This window comes from Bufo bufo, chromosome 2 (genome assembly GCF_905171765.1).
Source record: "Bufo bufo chromosome 2, aBufBuf1.1, whole genome shotgun sequence".
In the NCBI taxonomy this organism is placed as follows: domain Eukaryota; kingdom Metazoa; phylum Chordata; class Amphibia; order Anura; family Bufonidae; genus Bufo; species Bufo bufo.
Genome location: NC_053390.1, coordinates 477,771,284 through 477,798,649, shown reverse-complemented (window position 1 = coordinate 477,798,649; position 27,366 = coordinate 477,771,284). Strand labels below are relative to the sequence as shown.

Below are 27,366 nucleotides of genomic sequence, written 5' to 3'. Positions count from 1 at the left end.
ACACCAACATCAAAACCTCATCCCAACTGAGAAGTATGGTGGTGGGGGCATCATGGTTTGGGGCTGCTTTGCTGCGTCAGGGCCTGGACGGATTGCTATTATCGAAGGAAAAATGAATTCCCAAGTTTATCAAGACATTTTGCAGGAGAACTTAAGGCCATCTGTCCACCAGCTGAAGCTCAACAGAAGATGGGTGTTGCAACAGGACAACGACCCAAAGCATAGAAGTAAATCAACAACAGAATGGCTTAAACAGAAGAAAATACGCCTTCTGGAGTGGCCCAGTCAGAGTCCTGACCTCAACCCGATTGAGATGCTGTGCCATGACTTCAAGAAAGCGATTCACACCAGACATCCCAAGAATATTGCTGAACTGAAAAAGTTCTGTAAAGAGGAATGGTCAAGAATTACTCCTGACCGTTGTGCACGTCTGATCTGCAACTACAGGAAACGTTTGGTTGAAGTTATTGCTGCCAAAGGAGGTTAAACCAGTTATTAAATCCAAGGGTTCACATACTTTTTCCACCTGCACTGTGAATGTTTACATGGTGTGTTGAATAATAACATGGTAACATTTAATTCTTTGTGTGTTATTAGTTTAAGCAGACTGTGATTGTCTATTGTTGTGACTTAGATGAAGATCAGATCACATTTTATGACCAATTTGTGCAGAAATCCATATAATTCCAAAGGGTTCACAAACTTTTTCTTGCAACTGTATATAGGTAAGGCTGATAAGTCAGCCTGTATTTGTGGGAGGGGTGAAGGCCTCATAAATACGGAGGCACGGCCTCACCGGTCACCTGTGCGCTCCAGGTCTCTAGGGGGCATGTTCGTCTCAGGTGCAAGAGCTCCACAGAGTTGGCGGGCGTTTTCGTCCTCCTTTTTCGCTCCAAGCAAGCGGCTTATCTTCCCCTACTTCAGCAGCAGCGAGACGGAGGCGCACATCGGGTCAGGTAAATATAAACGAGCCGCAGCTCTCTGAAGCCGGTCGGCGCTTTTCTTGCGCAGGACGGCACGGGCTCGCCTTGCACTGCGGCATCCGCACAGTTATGCGAGCCAGCATGCTGATGTATTTTAGGGCTGCACGAGCCAGCACAGCCCCCACATGATCGAAGGCCGATTCTGGCTCTCCTGCTTCAGCCCGTCTCGCTCCTTGCGGGCTCTGGCCGCTTCTGTGTCGCCCGTGGCAGCTGTTGCGTGAGTGCTCCCTCTGCAGGGTGTCTCGTGTCATGGCGCAGCTTCACCGTGGGGTCCGTCATCTCAGGTGCATGCTATCGGTGCATGAGGACCGGCTCGTGGTGTGGTGTGCCCCCCAGAGCAGTGTGTGCCGAGGGCCTGAGACGGCTGTGCGTGGGCCGCCGCATGTGCTTGTGCGGGGGTGTCATAGACGGCATAACGGAGGGTGTCCTCCTGGTGCACCACGCATGTTGCGCATGGGGTTCATTCTGCGGCACTGGGGGAGGGGGATCCGGTCGTTGCATGCACAGGAGCCGATCTTCTCCCATGTCCATTCGCCAGTGTGGTGGTGCGTTTGTAAGCTATAAGATTCACTGCACCGGCTCAAATCCGTCAATCACTATGCCAAGGTGAAGAGGGGAACTCAATCGCACTCATATGAGGTGCAAAAAAAAACAACCCCTCATGTTCCTTTGCTCTGCTCTATCTCGACCCGGGCTGCTTAACACCCACTTATCTTTTTCAGGCTTCAGGTTCATCCTCCCTCCCCGGTTCAGGAGTCCCGTTCTTTCCGATTATTGTCAATTGGGTAGACCCAGTCAGGTACCTAGGCAGGAGGCTGTCAAAAGCCTTATCAGGGGGACCGGCCACTAACTCCACTGCCAGCTCCTACCACCAGCGTCAGTTTTTCAGCGGTTCCAGTCCCCCTAAAGAAAGTACAGTCGCCATTTTTACTCAAATTTTAAATATTCATACAGGGGAACACCTCAAGCAACTCGTAAATCACCTTGTCATTCTCCTATCACTTAAAAAAAAAAAAATAATAATAATAATAATTTCCGAACTACTAGGGTCCATGGCCTGTTATGTTTAGGCTTACATTTTATTAATTACTAATGTCTGTTGCCTGTTACGTTATCCAGGCTTATGTTTATTAATTGCTAATGTCTGTCGCCCATTACGTTATTCAGGCTTACTATTTATTGGTTACTAATATCTGTTGCCTGTCACGTCACTCAGGCTTACGTTTATTAATTGCTAATGTCACGTTACGTTATTCTGGGATCCAGGACTGTCTTGGTCTGTATTTTTTACTGAATTCCTCTCCTGTATGTGATCTGTATTTTGTGGCACTATGCACTTTAAGTATTAACTTAGGGCTGGGGCTTATTGTTACCCATAGCCTGGGAGACTAATTGCTAGTTATATGTATTATAAGTGACAGATCTGTGGATATTATTCCTGTGTGACTAATGCTGCTAATATATATGGATTTCTATAAATGTTTTAAATAAGTATATGTTTAATAAAAACTTGTTATTCTATATTATACAAATTGCTGTCCTGATTTGTCAGTTTTGGGTATCTATTTTACGTTATTCAGGTTTACGTTATTGATCACTAATGTCTGTTACCCAGGCTTACCTTTATTAATTACTAATGTCTTTTGCCTGTTACGTTACTCAGGCTTACGTTTATCATTAAATATTGTCTGTTGCCTGTTAAGTTATTCAGGCTTACGTTTATTAATTACCAATGTCTGTTGCCTGTTATGTTATTCAGCCTTACGTCTATTAATTATTAATGTCCGTTTCCTGTTACGTTACTCAGGCTTACGTTTATTAATTACTAATGTCTGTTGCCTGTTCCGTCATTTAGGTTTACGTGTGTCAACTGTCATTCCTCTGTACAATTTTCAGTCGTATCATGTCGCACACATCAGACATCGAGGAGGCCCTGTCGGTCCCAGAAACTCTTACGTCTGAACATGCCAGCATCCCGTCCCTAAGAAGTTGGACAATTCCTAAACTAATTGCGGAACTAAACAAGAGAGGGATTCATTGCCCAGCTTCTGCCCGGAAGGCAATATTATACAGGCTCTTGATGTCCGAGCCAGCAGCTCCATCATTGGAGTAAGTTTCCATGTCCACCCTCCAACTTTCATTGACACAGCTACATTCCATGATAAACACCATTTCCACCGCAGTCTCGGATGTGCAAGCTAGGCTGCTGGCAATAGAATCCAGGGGGCTAGCAACCAGCCAGTCCGCATCGCCCATTTCAGTAGCCTCTACCTCACGCACCACTTCTCCAGGCAGGGTCCCGAACATGCCTGAGGTAGCTCCCTTGCATTTTATCCCTGCCAACATTAAGAGAGATATCCTGGAAGGAAAGGATGTTAATTTGGCTTCCCTCCTCATAGCCACCCACGACACGGTAGAAAGTAAAATGATCGCTTGCGGCGACGTATCTATCATTCTTAAAGCCAAGGATACCCGCCTTAACAAAAATTGTCCATCACAGAGTTTGTCCTGGCCTTCAGTTTATTCAGGGATATCATCTGTTCAGCCCACCCTGGGAGGCGGGTGTAGTTGAACATCTATCTGTACAGAATCACGAATCTGTAGTACAAGTACGGCGGGCATGCCTTTTACGACTACCACAGCTCGTTTTCTTCTATGGCTGCCGCCCCTCTTGCCCAATTCCAGCACGTCACCAACTGGGCTTCCATGGACATGGAGCTCTTTTGCCGGAATTCCGTGGGACTCAAGACCCCAGCATGTGCCTCTTGCCAGTCCACCTCCCACTCCGAGGGGCATAGTTTAATTGGGCAACAACCAGGTGTGCAACAATTACAACTGTGCCCCACAATATACAGTATACCTCTACACTGTGCCCCACAATATACAGTATACCTCTACACTGTGCCCCACAATATACAGTATACCTCTACACTGTGCCACACAATATACAGTATACCTCTACACTGTGCCACACAATATACAGTATACCGCTACACTGTGCCCCACAATATACAGTATACCTCTACACTGTGCCACACAAGATACAGTATACTCTACACTGTGCCACACAATATACAGTATACCGCTACACTGTGCCACACAATATACAGTATACCTCTACACTGTGCCACACAATATACAGTATACCTCTACACTGTGCCCCACAATATACAGTATACCTCTAGACTGTGCCCCACAATATACAGTATACCTCTAGACTGTGCCCCACAATATACAGTATACTCTACACTGTGCCCCACAATATACAGTATACCTCTACACTGTGCCCCACAATACACAGTATACCTCTACACTGTGCCCCACAATATACAGTATACCTCTACACTGTGCCACACAATATACAGTATACCTCTACACTGTGCCACACAATATACAGTATACTCTACACTGTGCCACACAATATACAGTATACCTCTACACTGTGCCACACAATATATAGTATACCGCTACACTGTGCCACACAATATACAGTATACCTCTACACTGTGCCACACAATATACAGTATACCTCTACACTGTGCCACACAATATACAGTATACTGCTACACTGTGCCACACAATATACAGTATACCTCTACACTGTGCCACACAATGTACAGTATACCTCTACACTTTGCCCCACAATATACAGTATACCGCTACACTGTGTAGTCTGTTCTATAAGCACCATTGTTTTGTGGTGGTGGACAGAAAATAATCTGGAAGTGCCCCTCCCGAGACCAGGCTCTGACTGCTAGGGGGGGTCTGCTGAGCTAACGGATGCCCCCTATGGCAGCAGCACCACCATAGCCCCCATATATGGCAAAAAAATTATTGCTTCGGGAGGAGGTGGGGGGGGGGATGGGTGACACCATTTTCTACCGCAACAGGTGACACCAGCCCTAGCAACGCCACTGGCTCCGCCTGCTTCATTCATAAAGTGGGAGGAGCAGGCGCGTGACGTCAGTGAGTTGCACTGCCGCCCGGCCTGCTACTGAGTTTGTGAGTACAGAGAGCTCAGATGGAGAGGATCGCAGAGGACTTCAAGTTGTTCACATATGAATATTAGTATTACAGTGAGCGGGGCCCGGTGTAATAGAATACAGTGACTTCACCGGGCCCCGCTGCCATTACATCATTCACTCACAGGGACACTGTTATGGGGGGGATCTGTGGATGACACATATATAGCATAAGGTGCTATATATGTGTCACCCACAGATCCCCCCCCCACAACAGTGCCATCCACAGAGCCCCCACAACAGTGCCACCCACAGAGCCCCCATAACAGTGCCATCCACAGAGCCCCCATAACAGTGTCATCCACAGAGCCCCCATAACAGTGCCATCCACAGAGCCCCCATAACACCTTTTGGTTCAAAATATTTTTTAATTTGGCTATTCCCCACCCCTCTTGTAATTGTTCCGCTACTTGTGGGCTGCGCGGGCAATCCCGTCATGCAGCGCGTGATCCCGCAAGACCCGCCGCTGTAGGTCACGCTGTATAGACTAACCAATCGGATCGATTGCCGGCAAGGGGCCACTCTGATTGGTCCCTTGCCGGTTTTACTGAACTGTATGCTGTCCGTGACAGCAGCAGGACAGGGGCAGAAGCTTTAATCCAAGCACTTTGCAGCGCTTGGATTAAAGAACTTGCTTGACGTTTATAGACGTGATAGCTGCACGGGGCATGTGCAAATATCACGTATATAAACTGATTGCAGTCGGGAAGGGGTTAAACTATAATAATATATAAATGGGCCATACAAAAAAGTTCAGTCTCCGGAAGCGTCAAAGCTTTTTTACTGTAAGAACGGTGAAGCTGTAGAATAGACTTCCTCCGGATGTAGTCACAGCAGGAACAGTGGACAGTTTTAAAAAGGGTTTAGATGATTTCTTAAAAGTAAACAACATTATTGCTTATGAAAATGTGTAGAAATCTGAGTTTCACTTCCTTCTGGGATTCGCATCCCCACCTATTCCTTGGTTGAACTTGATAGACTTATGTCTTTTTTCAACCGTATTTACTATGTAACTATATTAGGGGACCGCAAATTACGGTCCCCAATGCACGGAACAGCAGCACAATGGCCATGTGCATGAGCCCTAAAACAAATGTTTATTTCAAACACTAGGAACCTCCTTAAAAAGTCAAATTCAGGGTTACTAAAGGCAATGTATCACCTATGGTGTATTTTTAACCAGTTAATACCCAATACTAAAAAACCTTGTGATTTCCATGTTTGTGTTTCCTTTTTTATTGCTCGCCTTTCCAGAGTCCTAACTTTTTAATTTTTCCGTTCACATAGCCTTATGAGGGCTTATTTTTTGTGGGAAAAGTTGTACTTTCTAATGGGGTGGAATTCAGAAAAAACTCAATACTGACAGTTCAATATGCTGTAAAATTGACCTGTTACAGTACCTGCATTCTCCAGGTCAGTACGGTTACAATGATACCATACTTGTATAGTTTTTCTTGCATTTTAACCGCCTCCGGACCGCCTAACGCAGGATCGCGTTCCGGAGGCGGCAGCTCCAGGCAGAGTCACGCATATACGCGTCATCTCGCGAGACGCGAGATTTCCTGTGAACGCGCGCACACAGGCGCGCGCGTTCACAGGAACTGCAGGTAAGCGAGAGGATCTCCAGCCTGCCAGCGGCGATCGTTCGCTGGCAGGCTGTAGATGTGATTTTTTTAACCCCTAACTGGTATATTAGACGCTGTTTTGATAACAGCGTCTAATATACCTGCTACCTGGTCCTCTGGTGGTCCCCTTTGCTTGGATCGACCACCAGAGGACACAGGCAGCTCTGTAATAAGTAGCACCAAGCACCACACCACACTACACCCCCCCAGTCACTTATTAACCCCTTATTAACCCCTGATCACCCCATATAGACTCCCTGATCACCCCCCTGTCATTGATCACCCCCTGTCATTGATCACCCCCCTGTAAGGCTCCATTCAGATGTCTGTATGTGTTTTACGGATCCACGGATACATGGATCGGATCCGCAAAACACATACGGACGTCTGAATGGAGCCTTACAGGGGGGTGATCAACGACGGGGGTGATCACCCCATATAGACTCCCTGATCACCCCTCTGTCATTTATCACCCCCCTGTAAGGCTCCATTCAGACGTCCGTATGTGTTTTACGGATACACGGATCCATGGATTGGATCCGCAAAACACATACGGACGTCTGAATGGAGCCTTACAGGGGAATGATCACCCCATATAGACTCCCTGATCACCCCCCTGTCATTGATCACCCCCTTGTAAGGCTGGCTCCATTCAGAGGTCCGTATGTGTTTTGCGGATCCAAGGATCCATGGATCGGATCCGCAAAACACATACGGACGTCTGAATGGAGCCTTACAGGGGGGTGATCAATGACAGGGAGGTGATCACCCCATATAGACTCCCTGATCACCCCCCTGTCATTGATCACCTCCCTGTAAGGCTCCATTCAGACGTCCGTATGTGTTTTACGGATCCACGGATCGGATCCGCAAAACACATACGGACGTCTGAATGGAGCCTTACAGGGGGTTTCTCACCCCATATAGACTCCCTGATCACCCCCCTTTCATTGATCACCCCCTTGTAAGGCTCCATTCAGACATTTTTTGGGCACAAGTTAGTGGAAATTGATTTTTTTTTTGTTTGTTTTTTTGTTTTTTCTTACAAAGTCTCATATTCCACTAACTTGTGACAAAAAATAAAATCTCACATGAACTCACCATACCCCTCACGGAATCCAAATGCGTAAAAATTTTTAGACATTTATATTCCAGACTTCTTCTCATGCTTTAGGGCCCCTAAAATGCCAGGGCAGTATAAATACCCCACATGTGACCCCATTTCGGAAAGAAGACACCCCAAGGTATTCGCTGAGGGGCATATTGAGTCCATGAAAGATTGAAATTTTTGTCCCAAGTTAGCGGAAAGGGAGACTTTGTGAGAAAAAAAAAAAAACAATTTCCGCTAACTTGTGCCAAAAATTATTTTTTTCTATGAACTCGCCATGCCCCTCATTGAATATCTTGGGGTGTCTTCTTTCCAAAATGGGGTCACATGTGGGGTATTATTACTGCCCTGGCATTTTATGGGCCCTAAAGCGTGAGAAGAAGTCTGGGATCCAAATGTCTAAAAATGCCCTCATAAAAGGAATTTGGGCCCCTTTGCGCATCTAGGCTACAAAAAAGTGTCACACATGTGGCATCTCCGTACTCGGGAGAAGTTGGGCAATGTGTTTTGGTGTGTCTTTTTACATATACCCATGCTGGGTGAGAGAAATATCTTGGTCAAATGCCAACTTTGTATAAAAAAAATGGGAAAAGTTGTCTTTTGCCGAGATATTTCTCTCACCCAGCATGGGTATATGTAAAAAGACACCCCAAAACACATTGCCCTACTTTTTCTGAGTACGGCGATACCAGATGTGTGACACTTTTTTGCAGCCTAGGAGGGCAAATGGGCCCACATTCCAAAGAGCACCTTTAGGATTTCACAGGGCATTTTTTACACATTTTGATTTCAAACTACTTCTCAAGCATTAGGGCCCCTAAAATGCCAGGGCAGTATAACTACCCCACAAGTGACCCCATTTTGTAAAGAACACACCCCAAGGTATTCCGTGAGGGGCATGGCGAGTTCCTAGAATTTTTTTTTTTTGTCACAAGTTAGCGGAAAATGATGATTTGTTTTTTATTTATTTTTTTCTTACAAAGTCTCATATTCCACTAACTTGTGACAAAAAATAAAAACTTCCATGAACTCACTATGCCCATCACGAAATACCTTGGGGTGTCTTCTTTCCAAAATGGGGTCACTTGTGGGGTAGTTATACTGCCCTGGCATTTTAGGGGCCCTAATGCGTGAGAAGTAGTTTGAAATCAAAATGTGTAAAAAATGCCCTGTGAAATCCTAAAGGTGCTCTTTGGAATGTGGGCCCCTTTGCCCACCTAGGCTGCAAAAAAGTGCCACACATCTGGTATTGCCGTACTCAGGAGAAGTTGGGGAATGTGTTTTGGGGTGTCTTTTTACATATACCCATGCTGGGTGAGAGAAATATCTCGGCAAACGACAACTTTTCCCATTTCTTTATACAAAGTTGGCATTTGACCAAGATATTTATCTCACCCAGCAGGGCAGTATAACTACCCCACAAGTGACCCCATTTTGGAAAGAAGACACCCCAAGGTATTTCGTGATGGGCATAGTGAGTTCATGGAAGTTCTTATTTTGTGTCACAAGTTAGTAGAATATGAGACTTTGTAAGGAAAAAAATAAATAAAAAAAATCATCATTTTCCGCTAACTTGTGACAAAAAATAAAAAGTTCTATGAACTCACTATGCCCATCAGCGAATACCTTAGGGTGTCTACTTTCCGAAATGGGGTTATTTGTGGGGTTTTTCTACTGTCTGGGCATTGTAGAACCTCAGGAAACATGACAGGTGCTCAGAAAGTCAGAGCTGCTTCAAAAAGCGGAAATTCACATTTTTGTACCATAGTTTGTAAACGCTATAACTTTTAACCAAACCATTTTTTTTTTACCCAAACATCAAAGACATGTAGAACAATAAATTTAGAGAAAAATTTATATATAGATGTCGTTTTTAAAAAAAAAAATTTACAACTGAAATTGAAAAATATCATTTTTTTGCAAAAATTTTGTTACATTTTGATTAATAACAAAAAAAGTAAAAATGTCAGCAGCAATGAAATACCACCAAATGAAAGCTCTATTAGTGAGAAGAAAAGGAGGTAAAATTCATTTGGGTGGTAAGTTGCATGACCGAGCAATAAACGGTGAAAGTAGTGTAGTGCAGAATTGTAAAAAGTGGTCTGGTCTTTAAGGGTGTTTAAGCTAGGGGAGCTGAGGTGGTTAATATAAAAAAAATATAATTAAAAGCATTGCAATATTCTGACCCCTATTACTTTTTTTGAAGTTATGTGTACGGAGCTGTGGTTGATGGGTTTATTTATTTTTTGCAGTGATACCATTTTGAAGTATGTGTGACTTTTTGATCACTTCTTATAAAAAAAAATTTTGGGGAGTTGTAGTGGCAAAAATAGCCAATTGGCTGTTTTTTTGTTTTTTTTTCCCAGTTACGCCATTTGCCATATGGCGTTAATATTGTTATATAATTGTATGGGCATATACGCACTCAGTGATGCCCATGATGTTTATTGTTTTTTTATTGGTTAAGTATTTTTATTTTAAGGAAAGGGGGGTGATTAGAACTTTTATTTTTATTTTATTTTTTATTATATTTTTAAAAACTTTTTTAAAACTTTTTTTAAGTCACCCTGGGTGACTATAACTGGCAATCATTGTGTTTATTGCTCCATACAGTATTAGAATGTATTGGCTCAGATGAGCCAAAGTTATTACTTTGCAAAGTCTTGTGAGACTTCAGGTAATAACTTAAAAAATGTATTTCTACTGTTAAAAACCTTTTCCCGAACTTGGGTATGGTTCCAAGTCTTCGCAAAGTAATAACTTCGGCTCATCTGAGCCAATACATACTAATACTGTACAGAGCGCTCGCGCCGTACAGTATTCAAACAAAGTTTTATGCGAATCGACTTCGGATGTTTCATCCGAAGTTGATTCGCTCATCCATAATAGCAATTATTGAACACTTCATTTTCAATATAACAATACAGTGCTGCCACCTAGTGGCCTGTATTGGTATATTCCTCTAATAGCCGCCGAAGCCTGCTTGAGTCTTCGGCTATTAGTGTACTGTAACAGGTTCCCCGATCTCTTCTGCTTCTGGACTGCTTAGATGTCGTGGTCACATTTGAACGATATGGCTGATCGCATACATGTGCGCGGGTGTCTGCTGTTTTAAACAGCAGAAACCCGGCGGCTATGGCGGAGGTCATGAAGGGGTTAATTTTCTAATGGCAAATTTTTTTTTTTCTATTCTAGATATGCCTCTGTTGTTTATAGTCCATTGGAGAGTTTTCTATATATGCTCTGTGACCTTTGTTATCAATATAGGTGACTCATCATTGTTACCCTGCCTATGGTGATAATGAGATGACTGCTAAAAAGTGATCTCTATACAACATGGTGTCAGTATTCTTAGGTATAATGGTCAGAGCATAAACTGCAAGTTTTCAGGAAATAAAAAAACTGTTCCAGTGAGATATATTTTTAAAAACTTTAAACAGGAGTTGGCCCAATTGAATATAATTGATATTTCCATTTACCTTAACTAGAGTTATTGGGAAAAGAGCAGGCAATTATAGTTAGAAATGTCTAGAATACCTGTTTTCTTATTTTGTCAGTGCATGCAATTTATCAGTTTTCATTTATGGAACTTCTATTAATATATCTCAAGTCAAGTACTTAGTATCCCATTCATTTACCTCTCTGATAATGGCTCTTGGAATTCAGGTGGTGTTGACACTGCCTGAGACTCTGGAGCAACCTCTGGGGACCGTTCTTCCTCTTCTGCGATCTCAGGAGGTGCCTTTTCTTTACTTTCTCCAGACAGATACAAGGGGTCTTCTAGTTCATATGTCATTTTTCCATCTTCTTCTTGAAGCTCATCATCATAAAAATCTCTATCAGAGAGCTGTCCTCTGCTATCAGAGTAACCCCCTTCATAATCATCATCTTCACTGTAGCCATCAGGGCATTCTTGTCCCTCCCAGTTTGGAGAATCTTTTCGGTAACTGACAGAACTGTTACAGGAGTGATATGAGTCTCTGTCCCGCTCTTCTTCTATTTCTGAACCCTGCAGACTGTAATTTTCTGGGTCAAAATCATCACTGAGCTGAGTGGAATCCCGGCTGAGTTCTCCTGATGAAGCATATCGACTGCTGCCATTGGGGCTAAAAAAAAAATTAAAGAAGGGGGAAGAAAGATGAAAGCAGAAAACTAAACCAACTGCAGCATATATTACCTTTAACATTATGTGAAATTACAGACAAACAACAAACCACCACGGCACTTGCCAAATATAAAACACCATTGATCCGCTGATTTCTTTTTTTCTTTAGATCTTCACTTATATAGATATGATAAAGTCAAAATGAATGTACAAATGGCTGTGTAATTATACATTAAAAGAGTAATCTGGTTACTACAACTTTTCCCTTATCCACTGGACAGAGGTATAACTGATTGTTGAGTGTCCAACTGCTGGGGCCCCTATTGATCCCAAATATGGAAATCCCATTCTCATGTCCTATATATAATTAATTTTCTCAATTACTTCGTGGCACTCCGCTTGCTGTTGCTAGGAGTAGGGTTCCCACCCCATTTACAATAGAAGAAAAATACTCTAGCAATGTAGTTGCAAGATTCTTCATGTGGTAAGGGTCCCTTACCAACATACAATGAATATAGAGCTACATATCTTAAGATGTGTATAATAATTATTTTTATCTTCTCTTCCAGACCTACTAGTATGGAAACCTGGTGCCATTTAGTATATTTTACAGTACAACAGATCCATTATACCACTTTCTTTTCCATATCTTATTTTCCCCAAATCTCTGCCTCCCATCTAATTTAGTTTTCTGTCCTCTTATTTTATTTCATGTTTTTATTGTCCTTATTTTGCCCTTATCATACATTTAATATTTATAAATGCATATAACTTGTTCTCCTCCCCCATTTCCCATTGGTTCTTCTCTCCCCGACCTTTAGGACACATATCACACACAATCAGCTGATAGTGGAGCGCTCCGACTCGCATCCTATCCATAACGAGGCTTGACACACGCTGCCCGTCATCGCGCATGTGCATAAACCACATAGTAGATCATAATGAGGCTTGATATGCTCCCTCCACCAACGCGCAGGTGCGCAACACAGTAATGACAGGTGCTTTCTTTTAAAGGGAATGCCGCATCTCCTACACATGGCGTACATTGCATAGTGCTGAGGCACATTTCCCAAGTGCACATCTTCTGGATGTTCTACCTTTAGCAGCAGCAGGTAAATACCATTTAGGGACCTTGGGCTAAATTCTTTTTTGGGGCATATTCTGTTCTATGTTTAACTTATGAAAAGAGTTTTTTTTCTCTCCCCTTGGCTCATTTTATTTTCTCACTATCCATATATATATTATGAATGAAACTATACAGTGAGGAACAGACGTATTTGAACACCCTGCGATTTTGCAAGTTCTCCCACTTAGAAATCATGAAGGGGTCTGAAATTCACATTGTAGGTGCATTCCCACTCTGAAAGACAGAATAAAAAAGAAAAAAAATCAGGACATCACATTGTATGATTTTTAAAGAATTTATTTGTCTTGCACTGCTGAACATAAGTATTTGAACACCTGAGAAACAGCAAGAATTCTGTCTCTCAAAGACCTGTTACTGTGATTGGGGGGGGGGGGTGAATTGCCGTGGTCGACAAAGAGGAGGTTCCCGTGGGAGAGATCGTCGTTTTTTAGGGGGAACCCTTCCATACTCGGGTCAACCCAATCCCCCACAAGTCTACCCGTTACGCAATCGGGCTCAACCCCCCCAAAACCCCTAGGACCTCAAGTCATCAATCTGTCATCACGTCCCCTTAATGCCATTGAGACCCAGGTCCTTCAACTAGGCCTCTCATTTGTACCCACTCCCAATTTTAACAGATTTGATATCATAAAAGACCTCAATCTGTTTGTCCGCAAACTTCGCTGGCATAAATATTTCAAATTACAAGAAAGGAAACCGTGCCATGAACTCGGCATCCCCCTCGAGATCCTTTCGGATGTACGTCTGTTATATGATCTTGACAGGGAACCAGAACAACAAGAGGGTCTGGGTCCTTTCACTAAGTTAAAAACAAAAAGCAATAAAATGCCACCGATGTCTGCAGAATTTGTTGATGTTTTCCTTGACTTGGTTTCACATTACATTGAAGAGTTAAGACCATCACATTACTCTAATATTGACCGGACCCAGGCCACTATGATTTCTGATCTCGAAAGCGATCACTCGATAGTTATCAAACCCTCGGATAAGGGGGGCAACACAGTGATAATGAATCAGGGTCAGTATAGAGTGATGTGCGAATCTCTTCTAAATGACGCCTCTACATATGAGGTGTTACCCCGGGATCCGACTAATGATTTCAGGTCGGAATTGAAAACCATCCTTGAGGAGGCTAAGTTGGCACGTATTATTTCTGACAAGGAGTTTAGGTTTTTATTACCCACCTGTCCCCGCATGGCCACCTTTTATTGCCTTCACAAGGGAACGAATCCACTCAAGGGGCGCCCCATAGTATCGGGAGTAGGCAACTTGTGTCAAAATGTAGGAATATATGTTGACCAAATTTTGGCCCCGTTAGTGACCGCCCTTCCCTCATATACCCGCGACACCACAGATCTTCTTAAGCGGTTGGAGGGCATCTATACAGAGGCGGACAGTCTGCTTGCAAGTATAGATGTAGAGGCGTTGTACTCTAGTATTCCCCATTCTTTGGGTCTCAAGGCTGTAGAATTCGTTTTGAGCAGTCGTGGTCGTCAGTATCGCACCCACAGTCTCTTCATCCTCCGTCTGTTGGAATTCACGCTCACCTGCAATGTGTTCTCCTTCAGCGGCAGGGTCTACCACCAGCTCAGGGGCACCGCTATGGAGAGCCCCTGTGCCCCATCGTATGCAAATTTGTTCCTGGGCTGGTGAAAGGAGACTCTGGTCTTTACAGATGCGGGATCCGCTACCATGGACCCGGTGGGACTGTGGGCGCGATACATTGACGACATCTTCATAATTTGGAATAGTGATGATGTCTCGTTTCGTTCTTTAGTGGAGACACTTAACAATAACACCATAGGTCTTCGCTTCACTAGCGAGAACAACACTGTCTGCCTGCCGTTTTTAGACGTTCTCATCTCCAAAACTGAGGAAGGGGAGCTGATTACGTCTGTATACAGGAAACCCACCTCAACCAATACATTACTTAAGTGGGAGAGTAGTCATCTGCTCCCCCTTAAGAAGGACATTCCTAAGGGGCAGTACCTCCAGCTGAGGAGAAATTGCTCCTCAAAAAAAGAATTTATTAAGCAGGCCGACGACTTGCGGCTCAGATTTCGTCAGCGAGGGTATCCTGACAAGGTGTTGAGAGGAGCTTTCAGGTCAGCATTGCAAGAAAGTAGAATGAATCTCCTAGTCCCAAAGTCCAACCAGGCACAGACTGGGAACCTCTTCGTGATAGACTGGTCTCGAGCGAGTTCATACCCCCTTCACCTTCTGGCTCCATGTGGCTACAGTCCAACATTAAAGGCTGTTACAGATGCAGTGGCTGCATTGTGTGCAGCCATATGCAAACTGGCAAGACTTTCCGTAGTAACGTCACCGGGAAAGCATACACCATTAATCATTTCATAAACTGCAGGACTCGGGGTGTGATCTACCACCTTACTTGAGAATGCGGTAAGGAATATGTCGGTAAGACCATCCGCGAGTTCCGCAGACGTGTGGGTAAGCACCTGAATGACATTTCCAAGGTGAAAGACACACCAGTGGCCAACCACATTCATAATCACCACAACGGCACTGCCCATGTGTCTGTCATGGGCATTGACAGGGTCCTTCCTCCGCGGCGGGGGGGAGACTGGGACCGGGCGATTCTGCAGCGCAAAACCCGCTGGATTTACTATCTAAAAACTATGACTCCAGTGGGCCTTAACGAGCAGCTTAATTATAGCTGTTTTTTTCCAGTTCTCTCAGACCCAGAGTATGGACAATATTACTATATAATGAGCATACATCTAAGGTAGCCAATGATAGTTATCTTTCCAACTCAATGTATCCAAAATGGTAATGAGGTGGGAAGTGTCTCTTAAGTATGATGGCAGTTCTATAACATATCTCTGTAGAATACTGTCTACATATTCGGAAAGATTGGCTGTCAGGGAACCGATACCCGAAATTATAGGTCTCCCAGGGGGCAGTGTCAATGATTTATGTATCTTTGGTAAAAAATAAAAAATTTTGCTATGGAGGGATGTATGGTTTTTAAATGATTATTCTCTTTTTTGTTGATAATACCTGATTGGAAAGCCTCTTCTACTAGACAAATTAGTTTATTTTTGTAATCGATGGTGGGATCATGTGCTAGCTTCTCTTTACCTGCGAGAATCCGGAGGGCTTCAGTTTCATAGTAGCTGGTGTTCATAATAACAATGCCACCCCCCTTGTCGCCATTCTTGATGACAATATTTATATTCTGGGTTAGAGAATTAAGGGCTTGTATTGTAGTTTTGTTCAAATTATTGGTATCTCCTAGGGGGGTTTGCATAGAGAATGTTTCTCTAAACTCAGACATGACCATGTTGTAGAAGGTCTCGATATGGGCACCCCTGCTCTCTAAGGGATAAAAGTCTGATTTAGTTTTCATAGTAGATTTTATTGGGAACATTGTATCCGGATTCTCTGTAGGGACCTCAGAAATGGGTATACAGACTGGAGTTTTTGTGGGTTGGATGTCTTTTATGGTGAAGTGACGATTTAGGGTTAATCTACAGACAAATTGATTAAGATCCACAAATAAATTAAATAAATCTGGTTGATTACCTGGGCAGAATGAAAGACCACTAGTATCCTCACCATTGTTGTGTAGAAACCATCACTGGTGGCGCCTCAGGGGTTTTTCACACCTTCTTATATAAAGAATCTGTTTAACCCCTTTTTTCCTCCTCTTTTTCTTTGTGACATTTATGGATCTGCGAACGGGATCTTCCGGGCCGAACGGAGGAGTTGAGGCTGACTCAGGATGGGCTTATCTATCTATAGATCTCAATCAACTGATTAAAAGAGTCAAACATGAAGTAATCAACTAAATACCAAGTGAACTTGCGGAAAAACTTAAGACAACACCCAACAAGACATGGCCAGATACGGAATTATTCTCCCATGATACTAACACAGTAAGAACTGAAATGAACATTATGGATACAACAAAAGATTTTATACAAAACTAAATAGATGGTTATTTTCTTTCCATCTATCTCGCATTGAATATTGTACCACGGGGTCTCCGCTCTGCACTGAAACCATCTTTTCTCGATGACAGTGCATTTGATAACAAATGGTTAGAGATAAGTGATGAGTGCTCAGTAAAATACATGAGAATCCTCATCACCAAACGTAAATCCCTGTGTACCAACCGAGCAAGTATGTCTCCATACACACTTAAAACAATCAAAGACACACCTGTCATTGTCATATAAACGGGAACACTTGAGGATATTTGAATATAATGAAGTGCTCAAGAAACGTAATAAATTAATACTTGATATATCAGATTATAAATTGGGTAATATAAGGGTATGAGAAATGAATGTTTTCCTCTCATGTATATCCCCATCAAAGTGATGACAATTTGTCCAAAAAACATAACCATTATGAAGCTTGTATTCCATCTAATAAACTAGGTTTAGGTAAACATTTTAATTCTACTTATATCATTGTCAATAGCAATTTCAACACTAAACCACGCACTCCGTTGAATAGAACAACACATACTTCAAAGCTGAGACCGAATCACAAGACAAACACAGAATTCTGACACGAAAACACATAGGGACAAGACGTTGCCCACAACATCCACTACATCGAGATATAATCAATCCCCCCAACCCAACCATCAGTTAAAAACCCATAATCGAGAATAAAATAATACTCAAATCTTCCCCCACTAAATCTGTAACCATCCATCCAGTGCGGACTACCCCCCTTAATCCAACCGTTACAGGAACAAACACAATAATTTCACACACTGTAGGTGAGAACATCACCCCAGGGGGGTTAAGGATTCTTTAATATGCCATCCAGTACATACCACTGTACCTAAACCAATGGCCGTAAGGCCAGATAATTTAGTTTCTCCCACTGAAAATGAGAGTATCAGATCAGGGGTAAACATTGATTCCCCAATTGAGGGATGTAGTGGACTTAACTCTAAACCAACCATGGAAAATGGAGTTACATCCACTGATCTATTTTCAATATCAACCTACTCAACATCTCCCTCTAGTTCCGAGAACAATTTTTTAGCATTACCCAAAAATCTCTCAGGGAACTCTTTTTTAGATCAAGTTTTCCCCACTCCCCAAAAGGGCCTGCAAGCCCCCCCTATGAGACAAAACTTAACAAGCATTCTAGCTCTTAGAGACCAGTCCTGTGGGGATAAAGTCCGAGCCTTGTACTTATGAACCTATGCAGCTAGGTGTGATCAGAAGAGAACACGGTACATGTTTTTCCTGTGGTGACTCCGATCATTGGATCCGGCAATGTCCCAAGGTCCCTCCTTCCGGAAGATCACCCAAACCAGAGGGATCTAAAGATAAGGTACTCCCTGGGGTGGTCAAACAGAAGTTATTGGTACCTGTTACTGTTTCATTTGGTTTAAACAAGGGGTCCGGTAGTGCCTTTATTGATTCTGGATGGAGCCTTACAGGAGGGTGATCACCCAATATAGACTCCCTGATCACCCCCCTGTCATTGATCACCCCCCTGTAAGGCTCCATTCCGACGTCCGTATGTTTTTTACAGATCCACAGATACATGGATCGGATCCGCAAAACACATACGGACATCTGAATGGAGCCTTATAGGGGGGTGATCAATTACAGGGGGGTGATCACCCCATATAGACTCCGTGATCACCCCCCTGTCATTGATCACCCCCCTGTAAGGCTCCATTCAGACGTCCGTATGTGTTTTGCGGATCCGATCCATGTATCCGTGGATCTGTAAAAAACATACGGACGTCTGAATGGAGCCTTACAGGGGGGTGATCAATGACAGGGGGGTGATCACCCCATATAGACTCCCTGATCACCCCCCTGTCATTGATCACCCCCCTGTCATTGATCACCCCCCTGTAAGGCTCCAGACATTTTTTTGGCCCAAGTTAGCGGAATTTTTTTATATTTTTTCTTACAAAGTCTTATATTCCACTAACTTGTGTCAAAAAATAAAATCTCACATTAACTCACCATACCCCTCACGGAATCCAAATGCGTAAAAATTTTTAGACATTTATATTCCAGACTTCTTCTCACTCTTTAGGGCCCCTAAAATGCCAGGGCAGTATAAATACCCCACGTGACCCCATTTCGGAAAGAAGACACCCCAAGGTATTCCGTGAGGGGCATATTGAGTCCATGAAAGATTGAAATTTTTGTCCCAAGTTAGCGGAAAGGGAGACTTTGTGAGAAAAAAAAAAAAAATCTATTTCCGCTAACTTGTGCCAAAAAAAAAAATTTCTATGAACTCGCCATGCCCCTCATTGAATACCTTGGGGTGTCTTCTTTCCAAAATGGGGTCACATGAGGGGTATTTATACTGCCCTGGTATTTTAGGGGCCCTAAAGCGTGAGAAGAAGTCTGGGATCCAAATGTCTAAAAATGACCTCCTAAAAGGAATGTGGGCCCCTTTGCGCATCTAGGCTGCAAAAAAGTGTCACACATGTGGTATTGCCGTACTCAGGAGAAGTTGGGCAATGTGTTTTGGGGTAACATTTTACATATACCCATGCTGGGTGAGATAAATATCTTGGTCAAATGCCAACTTTGTATAAAAAATGGGAAAAGTTGTCTTTTGCCGAGATATTTCTCTCACCCAGCATGAGTATATGTAAAAAGACACCCCAAAACACATTGACCAACTTCTCCTGAGTACGGCGATACCACATGTGTGATACTTTTTTGCAGCCTAGATGCGCAAAGGGGCCAAAATTCCTTTTAGGAGGGCATTTTTAGACATTTGGATCCCAGACTTCTTCTCACGCTTTAGGGCCCCTAAAATGCCAGGGCAGTATAAATACCCCACATGTGACCCCATTTTGGAAAGAAGACACCCCAAGGTATTCCGTGAGGGGCATGGCGAGTTCCTAGAATTTTTTATTTTTGTCACAAGTTAGCGGAAAATGATGATTTATTTATTTTTAATTTTTTTTCTTACAAAGTCTCATATTCCACTAACTTGTGACAAAAAATAAAAACTTCCATTAACTCACTATGCCCATCACAAAATACCTTGGGGTGTCTTCTTTCCAAAATGGGGTCACTTGTGGGGTAGTTATACTGCCCTGGCATTTTAGGGGCCCGAATGCGTGAGAAGTGGTTTGAAATCAAAATCTGTAAAAAATGGCCGGTGAAATCCGAAAGGTGCTCTTTGGAATGTGGGCCCCTTTGCCCACCTAGGCTGCAAAAAAGTGTCACACATCTGGTATCACCGTACTCAGGAGAAGTTGGGCAATGTGTTTTGGGGTGTCTTTTTACATATACCCATGCTGGGTGAGAGAAATATCTTGGCAAAAGACAACTTTTCCCATTTTTTTATACAAAGTTGGCACTTGACCGAGATATTTATCTCACCCAGCATGGGTATATGTAAAACGACACCCCAAAACACATTGCCCAACTTCTCCTGAGTACGGAAATACCAGATGTGTGACACTTTTTTGCAGCCTAGGTGGGCAAAGGGGCCCACATTCCAAAGAGCACCTTTCGGATTTCACCGGCCATTTTTTACAGATTTTGATTTCAAACTACTTCTCACGCATTCGGGCCCCTAAAATTCCAGGGCAGTATAACTACCCCACAAGTGACCCCATTTTGGAAAGAAGACACCCACAGGTATTTCGTGATGGGCATAGTGAGTTAATGGAAGTTTTTATTTTTTGTCACAAGTTAGTGGAATATGAGACTTTGCAATAAAAAAAAAATAATAAAAAATCATCATTTTCTGCTAACTTGTAACAAAAAATAAAAAATTTTAGGAACTCGCCATGCCCCTCACGGAATACCTTGGGGTGTCTTCTTTCCAAAATGGGGTCACTTGTGGGGTAGTTAAACTGCCCTGGCATTTTAGGGGCCCAAATGCGTGCGAAGTAGTTTGAAATCAAAATCTGTAAAAAATGGCCGGTGAAATCCGAAAGCTGCTCTTTGGAATGTGGGCCCCTTTGCCCACCTAGGCTGCAAAAAAGTGTCACACATCTGGTATTTCCGTACTCAGGAGAAGTTGGGCAATGTGTTTTGGGGTGTTATTTTACATATACCCATGCTGGGTGAGATAAATATCTTGGTCAAACGCCAACTTTGTATAAAAAAATGGGAAAAGTTGTCTTTTGCCAAGATATTTCTCTCACCCAGCATGGGTATACAGGGAGTGCAGAATTATTAGCAAGTTGTATTTTTGAGGATTAATTTTATTATTGAACAACAACCATGTTCTCAATGAACCCAAAAAACTCAATAATATCAAAGCTGAATATTTTTGGAAGTAGTTTTTAGTTTGTTTTTAGTTTTAGCTATTTTAGGGGGATATCTGTGTGTGCAGGTGACTATTACTGTGCATAATTATTAGGCAACTTAACAAAAAACAAATATATACCCATTTCAATTATTTATTTTTACCAGTGAAACCAATATAACATCTCAACATTCACAAATATACATTTCTGACATTCAAAAACAAAACAAAAACAAAATCAGTGACCAATATAGCCACCTTTCTTTGCAAGGACACTCAAAAGCCTTCCATCCATGGATTCTGTCAGTGTTTTGATCTGTTCACCATTAACATTGCGTGCAGCAGCAACCACAGCCTCCCAGACACTGTTCAGAGAGGTGTACTGTTTTCCCTCCTTGTAAATCTCACATTTGATGATGGACCACAGGTTCTCAATGGGGTTCAGATCAGGTGAACAAGGAGGCCATGTCATTAGATTTTCTTCTTTTATACCCTTTCTTGCCAGCCACGCTGTGGAGTACTTGGACGCGTGTGATGGAGCATTGTTGTAACGGTCACGTACACACACACACACACAGGGGGAAGGGAAGTGACCACTGCGCTCCACCCTTACCCCTGGCCCTGCCTACTTGCCTCGCGAGTCCTAATGACAGGGGACAACTGGACGGCAATCCCTAACTTGGAGTAAGTGCAGGGATGACAGACAGACAAACAACAGGACGTGAACGGACCGAGTCAATACCAGGAAAGCTGCAAAGTACAAATGGAGCAAGCAGAGAATTGTCAGGAGAAGCCGGGGTCATAAATACCAGGAGAGCAGAGAAGTACAAGAGGAGTCCTAAGAGAGTAGTCAGGTGGGAGCCGAGGTCACAATACCAGGACGGAAGCGCGGTACAAGAGGAGCAGGCAAAAGGATGGTCAGGAACAGGATCAGGTAAGTATTCAGCAGTCCAACAAATAGCCAGGAACCTAGAAATTAACAGGCAACCTGTAGCCAGCAGGCTGCCTGTATTTATAGTGGGGAGTGAGGGTCATGTGACGTGGCCAGCGTCACATGACCGACAGACCAACCAGTCGAGCACCGAGTGATCAGCTCGGCGCTCAAGGCAGACTAGGAGCAGGGAGCCATCCAGCTAGTAAAGCCGCCCTGGGAATGAGGTCAAACACAGAACCTCATTCCAAAAGCTAAGCAACAGTTCTGCGGGCAATGGGGGACCGAGTGCACCTTCGGAACCCCGTGAATATTGTCCTGCATGAAAATCATGTTTTTCTTGAAGGATGCAGACTTCTTCCTGTACCACTGCTTGAAGAAGGTGTCTTCCAGAAACTGGCAGTAGGACTGGGAGTTGAGCTTGACTCCATCCTCAACCCGAAAAGGCCCCACAAGCTCATCTTTGAAGATACCAGCCCAAACCAGTACTCCACCTCCACCTTGCTGGCGTCTGAGTCGGACTGGAGCTCTCTGCCCTTTACCAATCCAGCCACGGGCCCATCCATCTGGCCCATCAAGACTCACTCTCATTTCATCAGTCCATAAAACCTTAGAAAAATCAGTCTTGAGATATTTCTTGGCCCAGTCTTGACGTTTCAGCTTGTGTGTCTTGTTCAGTGGTGGTCGTCTTTCAGCCTTTCTTACCATGGCCATGTCTCTGAGTATTGCACACCTTGTGCTTTTGGGCACTCCAGTGATGTTGCAGCTCTGAAATATGGCCAAACTGGTGGCAAGTGGCATCTTGGCAGCTGCACGCTTGACTTTTCTCAGTTCATGGGCAGTTATTTTGCGCCTTGGTTTTTCCACACGCTTCTTGCGACCCTGTTGACTATTTTGAATGAAACGCTTGATTGTTCGATGATCACGCTTCAGAAGCTTTGCAATTTTAAGAGTGCTGCATCCCTCTGCAAGATATCTCACTATTTTTGACTTTTCTGAGCCTGTCAAGTCCTTCTTTTGACCCATTTTGACAAAGGAAAGGAAGTTGCCTAATAATTATGCACACCTAATATAGGGTGTTGATGTCATTAGACCACACCCCTTCTCATTACAGAGATGCACATCACCTAATATGCTTAATTGGTAGTAGGCTTTCGAGCCTATACAGCTTGGAGTAAGACAACATGCATAAAGAGGATGATGTGGTCAAAATACTCATTTGCCTAATAATTCTGCACGCAGTGTATGTAAAATGACACCACAAAACACATTACCCAACTTCTCCTGAGTACGGCAATACCACATGTGTGACACTTTTTTGCAGCCTAGGTGGGCAAAGGGGCCCACATTCCAAAGAGCACCTTTCGGATTTCACCGGCCATTTTTTACAGATTTTGATTTCAAACTACTTTGCACGCATTTGGGCCCCTAAAATGCCAGGGCAGTTTAACTACCCCACAAGTGACCCCATTTTGGAAAGAAGACACCCCAAGGTATTTCGTGATGGGCATAGTGAGTTCATGTAAGTTTTTATTTTTTGTCACAAGTTAGTGGAATATGAGACTTTGTAAGAAAAAAATAAAATAAAAAAAATCATCATTTTCCGCTAACTTGTGACAAAAAATAAAAAGTTCTATGAACTCACTATGCCCATCAGCGAATACCTTAGGGTATCTACTTTCCGAAATGGGGTCATTTGTGGGGTGTTTGTACTGTCTGGCCATTGTAGAACCTCAGGAAACATGACAGGTGCTCATAAAGTCAGAACTGCTTCAAAAAGCGGAAATTCACATTTTTGTACCATAGTTTGTAAACGCTATAACTTTTACCCAAACCATTTTTTTTTTTACCCAAACATTTTTTTTTTTTATCAAAGACATGTAGAACAATAAATTTAGAGAAATTTTTTTATATGGATGTCTTTTTTTTGCAAAATTTTACAACTGAAAGTGAAAAATGTCATTTTTTTGCAAAAAAATCGTTAAATTTCGATTAATAACAAAAAAAGTAAAAATGTCAGCAGCAATGAAATACCACCAAATGAAAGCTCTATTAGTGAGAAGAAAAGGAGGTAAAATTAATTTGGGTGGTAAGTTGCATGACCGAGCAATAAACGGTGAAAGTAGTGTAGTGCAGAAGTGTAAAAAGTGGCCTGGTCATTAAGGGTGTTTAAGCTAGGGGGGCTGAAGCGGTTAAGAAGAGTCTTAATAAAGGACACATCAGACCCTCTGTTTCTCCTATGGTGACGGGGTTCTTTTTTAAAAAAAATAAGGATGGAGACCGTGTATTGATTATCGGGAATTGAACAAAATCACCATTAAAAATGAATACTCTCTCCCATTGATCCCCGATCTGTTCAATCAGGTTCTGGGGGCATCATGGTTCTCCAAACTTGATTTGAAAGGGGCATATAATTTGATTCGTATCAAGGAAGGGGCCGAATGGAAGACTGTCTTTAATACTCCAGAGGGACACTTTGAATTCACTATCATGCCTTTTGGGCTCAGTAATGCTCCTGCAGTCTTTCAAAATTTTATGAATCACATATTCAAAGAATTCATTAGTAAATTTATGATTGTGTATCTTGACGATATTTTATATAGATTTTTTCCATGACTTGGCATTCCCATGTTAGTCATATCAAATAAGTGCTGGAAATTTTAAGAGAAAAACAGTTATCGGTCAAATTAGAAAAATTTTCTTTTGGGGGTACAAGAAATTTAGTATCTAGGTTATATAAAGATTAGAGTTGAGCAGACACCTGGATGTTCGGGTTCGACGAGTTCGGCCGAACTTGAAAAAAAAGTTCGAGTTCGGAACCCGAACTTGACCCGAACCCCATTGAAGTCAATGGGGACCCAAACTTTTGAGCACTAAAATGGCTGTAAAAAAGTCCTGAAAAGGGGGCTGTAAAAGGCAAATGTGGAAAGGGAAATGACTTAAAATAACAAAATACAGAAAAATTAAAAAGAACAATCTGGATCTAGGAGTAGGAGGTTGAGGAGGCGGTGGATGTGGCAGTGTAGGTTGACGTGGCCGTGTAGGTGGAAGCGGCGGTGAAGGAGGAATAGGTAGCCAACACTCATTTGTGGTGTTTTTAGTTTTTTTATTGGGGTATCCCCCAAAATATTGGGACATATAACAATATAAAACAAAGAATAAGTGCACTTGAGTACAAGAATGGATGGTTGAGGCTGGTATAAATGTCTATTCTGCACAAGGTACGGACAAGTCCTGTGGGATCCATACATTGGCTGTGGCCTGTGATAATGCTCTCTGCCGTGCTAAACATACGTTCACACTATACGCTGGCTGCAGGGCAGGTCAGCACCTCCAAGGCTGACAAAGCTTTTCCACATTTTGGCCATGCTAACCCTGCCTTCTCAGGTGCTGGCGGTGCCCCAGCTGCGTTGGCGACCTCTTCCTCCTCCTCTGCCTTCGCCTTGTGCTTCCACTGTGCCCCCGCTGTGAAGTGGGAATGCCATCATCAGCGTGCGCTTGTAGTCGCGCATCTTCCGATCAGTAAAATGTTTTAACTAAATTTAGTTCCCTGTCAGCAATGCAGAGCAGGGGTTCATTCACGGCAAAAGTGAGTTCTTGTCACCCAGCAATAGAACAGAGGATTTTGAGAGATATAGGCCCCTGTCACCCAGGCACAGCAGAGGTTCATTCACGGCAAAAGGGGGTTCATGTCACCCAGCAATAGAACAGAGGATTTTGAGAGATTTAGGCCCATGTCACCCAGGCACAGCAGGGGTTCATTCCCAGCAAAAGGGGGTTCATGTCACCCAGCAATAGAACAGAGGATTTTGAGAGATTTAGGCCCCAGTCACCCAGACACAGCAGGAGTTCATTCACGGCAAAAGGGGTTCTTGTCACCCAGCAATAGAACAGAGGATTTTGAGAGATTTAGGCCCCAGTCACCCAGACACAGCAGGAGTTCATTCACGGCAAAAGTGGGTTCTCGTCACCCAGCATTAGAACAGAGGATTTTGAGAGATTTAGGCCCCTGTTACCCAGGCACAGCAGGGGTTCATTCACGGCAAAAGTGGGTTATTGTCACCCAGCAATATAACAGAGGATTTTGAGAGATTTAGGCCCCTGTCACCCAGGCACAGCAGTGGTTCATTCACGGCAAAAGTGGGTTCTTGTCACCCAGCAATAGAACAGAGGATTTTGAGAGATTTAGGCCCATGTCACCCAGGCACATTAAAATGGCTCGAAAATAGTCCTTGAAAAGGCTAGAGGGATGTAAAAGGCAGTAAAATGTGCTTAAGAGCATGGCAACTGATCTGCAAACAAATTTGGATAGGGAAATAACTTAAAATAAAAAAACGAAAAATTTCAAATTATTAACCTGCAACTCAGAGAAGGAGGTGGATATGGAGTCGGAGGTTGAGGAGGAGGTGAATGTGGTATTGTAGGTGGAGGCAGCAATGGAGGAGGAGGAGGTAGCCAACAATGTTTTTTTATTTTTTTTATTGAGTTAGGTAGCCCCCAAAATATTGGGACAAATGAAAAAAAAGAAAACAAAGAATCATTGCACTTGACTTGAGTTTAAGAATGTATGTTTGATGGTGGTAGAAATGTCTATTCTGCACAAGGTACAGACAAGTCTTGTGGGATCCATGCCTGGTTCATTTTAATGAACGTGAGCTTGTCCATGTTGGCTGTCGACAGGCGGCTGCGCTTGTCTGTGATGACGCCCCCTGCCATGCTAAACACACTTTCAGATAATAGACTGGCTGCAGGGCAGGCCAGCACCTCCAAGGCATAAAGGGCAAGTGCACACATACTGCTCCACCATGTTGCTGAAATGCTGTCTCATGCCAAGACGTTCCAAATCAGCTGGTGGTGCTGGTTGTTGTGGCGTGCTGACAAAGCTTTTCCACATTTTGGCCATGCTAACACAGCCTTCTGAGGTGCTGGTGGTGCCCCAGCTGCGTTGAAGACTTCTTCTTCCTCCTCTGCCTTCGCCTTGTGCATCCACTCTGCCCCTGCTGTCAGGTGGGAATGCCATCAGCAGCGTGTCTACCAGAGTGCTCTTGAACTCACGCATCTTACGATCACGCTCCAGTGACGGAATTAAGGACGGTACGTTGTCCTTGTAACGGGGATCCAGCAGAGTGGCCACCCAGTAATCAGCACAAGTTAGAATGTGGGCAACTCAGCGGTCGTTGCGGAAACACTGCAGCATGTAATCGCTCATGTGC

General features: G+C 43.3%; 1 protein-coding gene across 1 annotated transcript in view; it reads right to left on the bottom strand.

Moving 5' to 3' along the window:
• The window catches only part of LOC120990939 (protein unc-13 homolog A-like), a 2,175,961-nt gene that overhangs the window by 1,545,401 nt on the left and 603,194 nt on the right, over positions 1–27,366 (bottom strand). The window contains exon 10 of the mRNA XM_040419831.1: positions 11,377–11,844. Coding sequence (XP_040275765.1) covers positions 11,377–11,844 — 468 coding nt within the window. The remainder of the gene's footprint in view (positions 1–11,376; positions 11,845–27,366) is intronic.